Below are 11,426 nucleotides of genomic sequence, written 5' to 3'. Positions count from 1 at the left end.
TGTGTGTGTGTGTGTGTGTGTGTGTGTGTGTGTGTGTGTGTGTGTGTACATGAGTGTACGTATGTATGTACAACTACATGAGTCTGTGTGAACGTATGTGTATGAGTGTGTGAATGAATGTATGTGTATATGTATGTGTGTGAGTACATGTGTGAGTGTATGTGTGTGAGTACATAAGTATAAGTACAGTGTGTGTGAGTACATGAGTGTGTGTGAGTATGAGTGTGAGTGTGTGTGCGTGTATGTGAGTGCAAGTATGTGAGTACATGAGTGATTGTGTGAATGGATGTGTGTGTGAGTGCATGAGTGAGTGTAAGTATGTGAGTACATGAGTGATTGTGTGAATGGATGTGTGTGTGAGTACATGAGTGTGTGAGCATGTGTGCAGTGGGAGATCATTACAGCCCTGTCAACTGGAATCCCTCAGGGGACTCTGAGGCTCCTGTAAGAGCCATGTGGCATTTTCGGCCCAGAGGTCGGCAGGCAGGGGGAGGGTGTCCGGCAGACTGTGTCCACTGCCAGGCTGAGCAAAGGCTCGCTCCCGCAGGAAAAGGCACAGACACAGGGGAGCGGTCCCCAAAGTCCCCAGGAACCCCAGTGGAGGGAGACAGGACCTGCCGCCCAGGCTGGACTCTGACCACCACCAAGAGCAGGGTTCACAGAGTGATTTGCATACACACACCGGCGGGGGTGGGGGCAGGAAGGGGGCTTGACCCCCAGGGTCTGTAGACACACCCTCTAAACCTGCCTCTTGCTCCCTGCAGCTGGATCACTACCCTCGAGTGAGCCACCATCTGCCAAGTTCCTGGGACGTCCTCTTCAATTCCCCCAAGTCGCTCTTCCTGGGAAAAGTGATAGGTAAGCTCTGCTTCGCGCTCTGTTCGGTGTGTCATATGCGGCCCTCCCTTGGGAAGTGCCGGGACGAGGCCGTCCATGGTGCATGGAGACCGCATCCTGACAGGAGGCCAGGCAGGCTGTCCTCCAGGGGACTCCAGGCCCCACTGTTCCGTCGTCTTTGGGGTAGAACACTCCTAGCACCCGGAACACGAGTTTGCTTGGGAAACGCTGGGAGGGCAGGTGGATGCTGGTCCCTGAGGGGGCCTGAGCCGGCCTGGGGCCAAGAGAAGCCAGTTACCTGCTCCAGACTCTTGGTAATTGGGGTCCGCCGAGCTGTGTAGCTTCCACCCTGAGCATGTCCATGTGGACTCCCAGTATCTGAGCACAGGGCCCAAGCTCCTCTGCCCACCCCCACCCCCACCCCCAGCAACCAGGTGGTATCTGCCAACTGGAAGGCAGGCAGGAGTGAGGGCCAAGAGGCAGCCTCCTCCCCAGGGAGTGGCTGTGGGTGCCGCCACCACAGCGCTGCTCAGGGAGATGAGTGTTGTGAAGCTCGGTTCCTGGGCTGTCGTCCACGGGGAACTAGCATGCTCCAAACCTGTGTGGTTTGTTAGGGTCCAGAGAGAAGCTGAGCTCACACTCACACACACACTCACACACTCACACACTCACACACACTCTCACACACTCTCACTCACTCTCTCTCACACACTCTCACACACTCTTGTGCGCGCACACTCTCGCGCGCACACTCTCTCACACACACACACTCACACACTCACAGCAGCAAAGACTCAGTTCAAGAAAGCATGAAGTCATGTTGATGGGATGACCAGGTCCCTCTGAGAGTTGAGAAGGGTGCCTCACACAGTTCAGACACACTTCCCTCGGGGGACAAGGTAGGTCCCCCTCATGAGCTGAGATGGGGACGTTGTCTGAGGACTTCGCCCCCAGTTTTCATAGGGCAGTTTCAAAGGGGACTTCCTAACTAGCTGTTCAGTCCGTCCTTGTGTCTCGCGGCTTTCCGCTTTGTCTGGGCTGCTGCCCTCGGTCAGCAGGACTGAGTGATCCTGAGTCGAGTCCCAGGCCCAGGCTTTTCTGGGGCCTGGCTTCGAGGTGAAGGTGTTCACCAGCCAGTCCTCACAGGGTTCGCCCCTCAGCCCCTGTTCTGCCCCCCTCGGGGGTGAGTGGGGGGAAGATATGGACGAGGCCGCAGGGGTCTTCCGCTTCAGGGGAAGGCCCCCAAACGCCTTTCCTTCTGAGAAAGTGGACACGGACTGAGCCAAGCTGGAAAGAGTACGGTGGGGAGGGGCCAGGAAGGGGTCGCTCTGCCTGCTGGGGAGGGTGGGAAAGGTGGAAAGGTGGGGACCTGTAAGGCGTGGAGGGCCTGAGACCCAGGTACACCCATGGCCACACACACATTGGAGGCCGGCCTCCAATCCAAGCATGCAGACGCACCTGCACACCATGGGTTCCACCTTCAGAGGCCACCTCGCCAATGAGGGGCTGGACCCCAACCCCTCGGCCCCCCTCGGCTGTACTCTGGTTACACGTCGGATCTGAGCAGAGACACAGGAGGCGGGTCTGGGCGGCCGGCCTGTTGTGGCATCACAAGCACCGAGGCCATGAGCCACGAGGGTGCCTGGGCTGGAGATTGGGAGCCCCTGAGACATCGGGGCGCAGAATCCAGGGACCGTGGCGAGAAGCCCTGCCCTCAGGTGGCCCAGCTTCTTCCGCTGGTGGACCTGGACAGAGAGTAGACTGAAGGGCCCTGCCCACATGTCTTGTCTGGGGCGCAGGTGGCTCAGTTAGAAATGCCTCACGCCCATTGGGGAAACTGGGGCCTGGTGTCCAGGGCAGCCCCGGTGGCCCATCTGCCAGGGAGGCCTGTGTGTGGCCAGGGTGGTGAGCAGGGTCCAGGGGAGCTTCCAGACCAGGAAGAAAGGCTGGGTGATCAGTCTCTGGACATTAACCAAGGAAAGCCCTGTGGGCCGGATGGTCTGATCTGTAGCCGCCCGAGGCCTGGCAGCACCTCGTTCCCCAGCACAGGTGTCAGCCACCATGAGTCAGAGGCACGGTGTGTCAGACCTCACAGCCGCCTTTCCTGACGCATTCCTCCCCCATCAGCACCAACATGTGGCCCGCTCAGTGGTGAGGTCCATGTGATCCTGTGTGCAGCACCACTGCCACCGAGTGGATGCTGACTCAAAGCGACCTGAAGGCAGGTGCAGCTGCCCCACAGGGTGGCTGAGGCTTTCAGTCAGTATGGGAACCTCAGCTTCATCTCTCTACCAGGGGCTCGAACTGCCAACCTAGTGGTGAGCGGCCCAACGCCTAACCCACAGCGCCACTCCGTAGATAACTGCCCAGGGAGGCGCCCTCTCCCAGGGTCAGAGAGGTGGGGATGCCATGCTAGCATCTAGCATATTCCTCTTCACAGACACAGGGACCTCACATTCCCAAAGTCAAGGAAAACTCCAAACAGACTCACTGATACCGAGTGGATGCTGACTCGTGGTAGGGCAGGGCAGGGCAGGACTGCCCCTCTGGGTTTCCAAGACCATAGCTCTGTACAATAACAGGAAGTTCTGCCTCGTCTTTCTCCCACAGATCAACCAGTGGTTTTGATCTGCTGACCATGAGGTTAGTGGCCCAGCATGTAGCCCACTGAGCCACCAGGGCTCCTGGACCCTGTAATGCTCAAGGCAGGGATTCTTTACCAGTGAAGCGAAACTACAGCTTGGCTGTCAGATGATGCCTGGGTGCTGGAGGGAATTTTAAAGGTTGTCTTGGCGATTGTCTCATGGGTGCATCTCCCTCCAGCGCTCCAGAAAGTCGAGTCCATGAGAATTCCACATTCCGTTCTGCATTTCCATCATCTGGTCCAGAATCTTTGAGCAGCGCGTCCGGAGTGACTCCTGTTTTTCACTCTTTACTGTGAATCGGTGAAGGTTTACAAGCTCAGCCTGTTTCCTTTAGCATGTCACACACCTCGCGAGTCAGGCAGCTGGCTGGGACCCCACTCCGTCCCCACGTTTCCTTCTCCTCGGGAGTCCCAGCAGTCTCTCTCCGACCAGTGGGCCTGGTCTTTCTTATGCTTTTGAGTTTCATTCCACGTGTTTCTCCCGCTCTCTCCAGGACCTTCTCGGGATCCTGTCAGGGCAGCCGGGCACCGTCTAGTTCCTCTGGTCTCGGGGTCACGGGGCCCCTCAGTCCACGGGACTCGTTGTTTCCATGTTCAGTGCGCTTCACTCTCCTCTCCTCCGCCCGAGCGGAGAGACCAATCGTTGCCCCACAGATGAACACAACACACCAGAGAGCACGCAGAATGTGCCTTTGGGGGCTGCGTCGGTCTGGCTATAATCTTAGAAGCAGCTCACTGGAACTGTCTTCCCAAGTGTGGCTGGGTGGGTTCACCTGTTTGTGCTACCAAAGGCTCTCCAGTCCTCATAACACACACCCCCCTTCGTTTCTCGAAGGCCTTCACGGCCCCCATTGTACACAGGAGGGAGCCCAGGGGTCTCAGCACCACCTTCTCACCAAAGACTCTGGGGAAGGGTCTTCCTGGGAGCTCCCACCCTCTGGTGGCCCTCGCGTTCCTTAGCTTGTAGATGCATCTTCACACGATTCATCCTCTCTCTCTCTCTCTGTCTGATTGTCTATATTTCTCAGGGTCCCCTCTCCCTCATAATCTCTCTTCTCCTCCTCCTCCTCTTCCATAAAGACCCCACTCAGAGGGGGTTAGAATCCACCCTACTCCAGTACAACCAATCGCATTTTCAACAACTCCATTTCCAAACAAGATCCAGGGGTTATAGCTTCATCCTATTTGGTGATGGGTGGGGGTCACCTCTCCCCACCCTCCATCCATTGCACTGGGTGACATAGACAGAGGGTCACTCTGTATGTGAGGTGGAGAGGGGTGGACCTTCCACCCAGAGCCAGTCTCCCGCGGCCTCTCCTCTATCGCCGCTTCAGCTGTAGAAGCGAGTGGGGTCAGCCAAACATCTATTTACAGCCTGGCACTGGGCCGCGCTTGCAGGGGGAATGGGAAATACAATGCCTTTCTATAAACGGAGAAACCGGTCGGTCAATGGACTTGAGGCTGAGTCCTGCCGGTAGCCAATCTCCTAATGATGGGTCTCTTAGCAGAGAAGGCAGAAACATTGATGACTGGCAAACCTCTCGTTGGCATTTCTGGTTAGTCGCCTCTGGCTTTCACCATGACGACACTAAAGAGAAAACCCTGCCTTCACTTGGTGAAGAGGAGGGGCGGCCAAGAGGAAGGCCCGGCGAGGACACAGACTGACAGCGCGGCTTCCACAGTGGGCTCAGGCCTGGGAACCAGTGCGAGGGCCAGCCCCGGCCATGTTTCCTTCTGCTGGACACCAGGTGCTGGACACCAGCTGCTGGACACCAGGTGCTGGACACCAGGGTCACAGTCGACTCAAAGGCACCTGACGACAACAGCAACGAGAAAACGTATCTCCGTGACAGGGGAGCGAACGTGCTGACTGGAGGAGGTGTCACACCCGAGCTGTTTTCCCCTGAAGGAGAGGTGAGCTGGTCTGACAGCCGCAACTCCTCCAGACTCCCAGTGACACTTCTCTGGCTGTACCTGAGAAGTGCGGTTGTCCCAGGCTCACAGGAGACCGGCCACCCCGCCCCCTTGCACCCGATCATGCTGCAGCTGAAGGGCAGAGCCTCCGAGGCCACGAAGCTGACTCTGGGGTGTCCTGGCCCCCGGAGGCCTCCTGTGTCTCCAACAAGGACGGCCACAGGCACAACATCTGCAGCAAACATTGTGAGCCTGAATCTTTCCCGGCGTTTAGGCTGGAAGAGGGCATTAGGGGATGTGGGGGGTCACACCAGGCCCTGTCCAGCTGTGCCCACTGCTGAAAGGCTGGCTCCCTGCTTGTCTCAGCTGCAGGGCTATAACTGTAGAAAATGGACACTCATCACACCCAAATCACAGGAGTTGCTATGAATATTTAAAAGTCTCTGTAAAGCACATGCCAAGGAGCCCTGGTGGTGTAGGGGTTAGGCATTGGGCTGTGATCCAAAAGGTCGGCAGTTCGAAACCACCAGTCTCTTTCTGCTCCCACAAATAGTTACAGCTTTGGGGGGAGTGACTGAGAAGAGTTCGAGCTTAGGGGGCGGGGTGTGGAGACTTGAGGCGTCACCATTGATGTGACTGGCCTGCTGTTGCATATCTCTTACAATCAGAAAACAGGGACAGCCTGGCGGCTTCCAGTGGGAGCGTACGTGCACCACCCAGGCCGTCGGCTCTCCACCTTGATTCCCTGAACTGAGCCATTTTCATGGCCAGCAGCTTTCTGCACTGGGTTCAGCAGGTGCTGGGGGCAGGGAGCCTCACTGCAGCTCCGGATCTGCAGCTCCCTGCCTGTCTCTCACCCACAGGGGGCAGGAGGTCAGGTGGCCAGTTTCTAAGTCAGCAGAAACTGAGAGAGCCAGGGCTGCTCTGTAACGTTCCTTTCGGAAGACCCAGAAAGAAACAGTGCATTCTTGTATTCACAGTTCTAGTAGGATGGTGGGGGGGGGGGGGGGGGGGGGGGGGGGGGGGCAGTTCTAAACAGGGGACGGTGCCCATCGGGGTCACGCTTATCTCTGCCAGCCCGCGGCCTGTGGTCGGCCTGTCTGAGGACCCGAGTCCGGGCTGGAGGAAGCCTGTAGCCACAGATGGCACAGCCTTGGTGCCTGAAAGCAAAGTGGGTTGGAGCCACACCCGCCAAACTCACCACAAAGAAACACATGCACCAGCCAGGAATGTGGCAGTGTGGGGCATGGCCTAACAGAGACCCAGTGGTACCGTGGCCAAGCCCACAGCCGCTGCCCAGAAGGTGGAGGTCGGGGCGCACAGCCACGCACCAGGACAAGGAGGAGGCCCTCGGTTTCTGGAGATGGCACCTGGGAAGCCCGCTGGGCCCGTCTGCTCTGCCCTTCGGCGTCCTGATGAACTGGAATTGACTCAAGGGGAATGGGGAGCCCCCACGGGGCGGGGGTGCTCAGGATCTTGCGGTCTCTGAGCTCCGTTAGGTAACTAAGCCACCGCTTGCTGCCAGTTGCAGCAGGTGAGCCTGCCTCGGGGCACTGCCTACTGTGTCGGAGCCCCACTGTGCTCCCCAGGGTCCCCAGGGCTGGTTTGGGGGAGCCGGGCACCAGGCCTTCTGCTGAGGTGACTCCGGGGATTCGAACCTCCAGCTCTTTTCATTATCTGCTGAGCTTATTAGTGGTTTTCAGCATCCAGGGATTCTATAGACCCAAGGTTGCTCTGAAAATTACAGAAGAAGACATGAATAGGTGCACCTAGTGGAAAAGAAAAGAAAGAAAACTTTAAACAATTTTAATTTGTAAATTATAACAAGTGATGGTTCCATCTTCCTTGTCCAGGAGCAGCTGGCACTCAGAACGGGGACTCTGTGGGGGCCACGGAGGCACGGGGAACGTGAGACCAGAGATACCGGTACAGTCAGGGGCTCCGTGCTCTGCTGTTCCCGTCTCTGGGGTCACCCTCATCTGGCTGACTGACCCACTCAGTCCACCAAGCATGAGTGGCAGGGGCTGAATGAAGGCCACATAAGTGGGATGCAGTCCTGACTTCTCCGCTGACCTCCAACCCTAACCTAGTCAGGCCTCCTTACACTCAGGGTCGTCGGGGGCAAGGGGCTTGGGGCCGCAGGGAGGCTGCTCTGTGGGACAGTGTGTGAGGGGTGGGGCGTGGTGGGGAGCCAGGGCGCTAGGCAGTCCTGCCTCACCACCTGCAGGGTGTTCATGGGTGTTTTATGGAAGAGAAATGATCATGGGAAACATAGATGTCCTGGGTTTAGTTGACGATTCAGAAAGGTCGTGTCTGTCTCCGGTGACCTCCCCTCCCCCCCATCCCTCCACCTCTCCCTTCAACCCTGAGGGGTCTTCCTTGGCTCAGAACCCAACGGCAGTCTCCAGTGAGTGTGGAAACTGGGTGACGATCAGGGTTCTCCAGAGAGAGGATCAGCAGGGCATGGAGACAGTGATCAATCGAGAGAATAACAGATAACAGACAGATGGGTGGATGGAGAGAAGGAAGAGATATATTGATAGGTGACACACACAGAGCTTAAAGAATTGCCTCACATGATTTACGGGGGCTGCAAAGTCTGGAATCCTCAGGCCAGAAACTGCCGGGATTCTGTGTCACTATCCTGAGCAGGGCTGCTCTCTCCTTGGAAAGCCCCGTGTGGCTCTCCAGGCTGTCGGCTGTTGGACAAGGCCCGCCCACATCACAGAGGGTGATCTGCTTCACTGAGGGCCAACTGACCGCAGACATCAGCTGGGGCTACAAAGCCCCAACCCCACAAGAAGACCCAGGCTGATGGTCATCATTGTGGGCAAGACCCTAACCGAGTTACACATCAAATCAACCAATCACAAGACTTGACCATAAAGCTGGGGCAAGAAGGCCAACTTCTGGGCTTCAATTACCATGGGTAGAATCTGGGTTGTCCTGCCCCAACCACGTGCCCCACACCCTGACTTCACTCTCCTGCCCAAGCCCCACCCCTTGTCTCTGGAATTGGCACCTGTGGCTGAGCCTTCTCCTGACCTGCCCCTCCCACTCAGACCCACATATGCTGAGGCCCCTCACTGCCACATTTGTGGGGTACCAGCCCCCACAATTGAACGGGTCCAAGGGGCGGTTGTGTCATTCCGGGGTAAAATTAAGGAGACACCAGACAAGATAAAGCATGCAAATGCTCACCTCTAGGACCATCAGGACTTCGGGAGCCAGATCCACGCAAAGAGAGAATATATTTCCAACCAAGGCTTATATACACTCAAGGGGCGTGTACGTCCCCCTAATTACAGTGACCACATGTGTAACAGGAAAGGGTTGTACAATAGGCATAAGCACGACAGGAAGGGGACAGGCTAGGGGCTTACATGCAACAGGAAGGGGAGGCACTGGGACACACATGTGACAGGAAGGGGAGACACTGGGACACACATGTGACAGGAAGGGGAGACACTGGGGCACACATGCGACAGGAAGGGGAGACACTGGGGCACACATGCGACAGGAAGGCACACACATAACAAGATGAGCAGACTGTAGAGTCAAGACGGCATCCTAACCTTGGTCATCCCTGAGTTGGGTTCTTAGTGTCTTGGGTTCTCCTCCAGGAGAACAATCCATGATCCTTATCAGAAGGGAGTGGGCTCGACTTAGGGCGGGACAGACACTAGGGTCTGATTGCTCTGGGTGGCTGACAGCCTTCAGGCAGATAACCTTCAAGCAGTTGACCTCCAAGTGTACAGTCAGTGCCTTAGGTTTGGCGTATATTATTGGGGGACAACCTGGGGAATAACCTTTCTGTTTCCCACACACGTTTCCATGGAGATTTCCACGTGTGCCCATCATGTCACTCATGTTGTCCCTAATCCATCCTGCGGTGCCACCTTTCTCTGTGCTATTCCTGAAGGGTTCCCTGAGCACCTGCCCTGCTGGCTGCAGTGTCACTGGACAGTCCATGGGTGCCCACCGTGGTCAGTGATCAGGTCCGTGGGTGTCTGCCGCGCGTCTCCTTCGTTGTCGATGAAAGGCTCTGTGTGTTGCTATCAGACAGTTCTTAATGTCCATCATGCTCCCTTCGTGTGTTGCCATTGAATGATTCGTGGGGATGGCTGTGTCTCCCACATTATTGCTGGGTGGTTCTGTTGGGATCCACCATGCTGCCTGCATTGTCAGTGGACAGCTGCTGGGTGCCCCCCACCCCGTGTCTCCCTGTCCCCCATGAACACTGTAGCCTTCTCCATCTCCGTGTTCTCCCCAGGGGCTCATGCTTCCATAGGCACGTAGCAGACACCAGTCAGTACCCGCCCCACATCCCGAAACAAGAGGAGGCGTGGACAGACAGAGGTGTCTGCCAGCCAGCCGGCTGGCCACAGAGAGCAGCTGCTGACTCAGCGTACCCCCCACTCCCTCAGTTGCAACTCAAATTTCTGCCGAGTAAGGTCTTAAATATTAACCTGAGAACTTCAGAGTGAGAACGGCGCCTTCTCTCCTGGCGTCTCAGGCCCAAGAGCAGAAGCCCTGGGCCTCACATCGGGACTCACCTCTCCGTGTAGCCATCCTATCTTAGGGGCACATTTTCCAGGAAGTTCCATTCTTGGTTACTCCGAAGAAGTAAACAAGTAAACAGGTGATGAGATGACTTTCCAGAGAGCTGGGACAAACCCACATGCTCCGGAATTGGAAACCGGTCTGCTGGCCACAGAGGCTTCCTCGGAGATCAATTATGATGCTGTCCATTTCCACACTGCATTAGGAGGAAGCCGCACGCCGTGATCGATGAGGGAATGGGCATCTCTCAGCATCCTTTCAAGACAGCCGGTGAGGTCAGCAGAGAACCTGAGGCCACTTGGGGTTAAGGAGAGAAATCAGTTCAACCCACCGGTGTCACCCTGAGAGGTCAGGGGAGTTGGTGAAGGGGCAGCTCACTCAGTGCCACACTTGTGAGTGCAGGAGGGCCGGTGGAGGGCGGAGGCCAGGGACCATCCTTTGTGTCCCAGAGGGAGGCTGTCTCAGCAGGAAGAGAGGGAGCCAAGTTTTATCTTGTCCACAACCTCTGATGATTCACATTAACACTTCAGTATTTGGCATTGAATTGCATACACCTTGCTCAGCGGGTGGGCTCGTTCTTCTCTGCAGCTTCTTAGGGTTCCTCTGTGTGTCTGTGAGGAGTGTAGGTCACGGGAGGAGGCAGGACGGCGGCCCCGGGGGCAGGAGCCTGAGGGCAGGGGCCGCTGGGCGGTGGAGAAGGAGGGCGGCCGGGACCACGCAGCGCCTCCCTTGCCCGCGAGGAGGGCCGCGGAGGCAGCAAGGTGAATGAGCTCAAGGAGAAGGGCAACAAGGCCCTGAGCGCCGGGAACATCGAGGATGCGCCGCGTGCTACTCGGAAGCCATTAAATTAGACCCACAGAACCATGTGCTCTACAGCAACCAGTCCGCCACCTACGCCAAGAAAGGTGACTACCAGAAGGCCTACAAGGACGGCTGCAAGACTGTCGACCTGAAGCCCGACTGGGCCAAGGGCTATTCGAGGAAAGCGGCTGCTCTGGCGTTCTTAAACCGGTTTGAAGAGGCCAAGCGCACCTACGAGGAGGGTTTAAAACATGAGGCCAATAACCCTCTGTAGAAGAGCCAGGAAGTAGCTGTGCTCCCTGACTTTGCTCTCTGTAGTGCTGTGTCCTCTGACTGTACTCTCTGAGTGTGCACTCCGACTGGGCTCCCTGACTTTGCTCTCTGTAGTGCTGTGTCCTCTGACTGTACTCTCTGAGTGTGCGCTCCAACTGTGCTCCCTGACTTTACTCTCTGACAGTGCTGTGTCCTCTGGCTGTGCTCTCTGAGTGTGCGCTCCGACTGTGCTCCCTGACTTTGCTCTCTGACAGTGCTGTGTCCTCTGACTGTCCTCTCTGAGTGTGCGCTCCGACTGTGCTCCCTGACTTTGCTCTCTGTAGTGCTGTGTCCTCTGACTGTCCTCTCTGAGTGTGCACTCCGACTGGGCTCCCTGACTTTGCTCTCTGTAGTG

At 56.9% G+C, this 11,426-nt stretch overlaps 1 protein-coding gene across 1 annotated transcript in view; it reads left to right on the top strand.

The window, feature by feature from the left end:
- The window catches only part of LOC101648810 (contactin-associated protein-like 2), an 83,104-nt gene that overhangs the window by 48,400 nt on the left and 23,278 nt on the right, over positions 1-11,426 (top strand). Inside the window, exon 6 of the mRNA XM_004713940.2 lies at positions 765-858. Within this exon, the coding sequence (XP_004713997.2) occupies positions 765-858 (94 nt within the window). The remainder of the gene's footprint in view (positions 1-764; positions 859-11,426) is intronic.

Source organism: Echinops telfairi, unplaced genomic scaffold (genome assembly GCF_000313985.2).
Source record: "Echinops telfairi isolate 266 unplaced genomic scaffold, ASM31398v2 ScPeMD7_23;HRSCAF=83, whole genome shotgun sequence".
NCBI lineage: Eukaryota > Metazoa > Chordata > Mammalia > Afrosoricida > Tenrecidae > Echinops > Echinops telfairi.
This window is presented reverse-complemented; position numbering and strand designations above follow the sequence as displayed.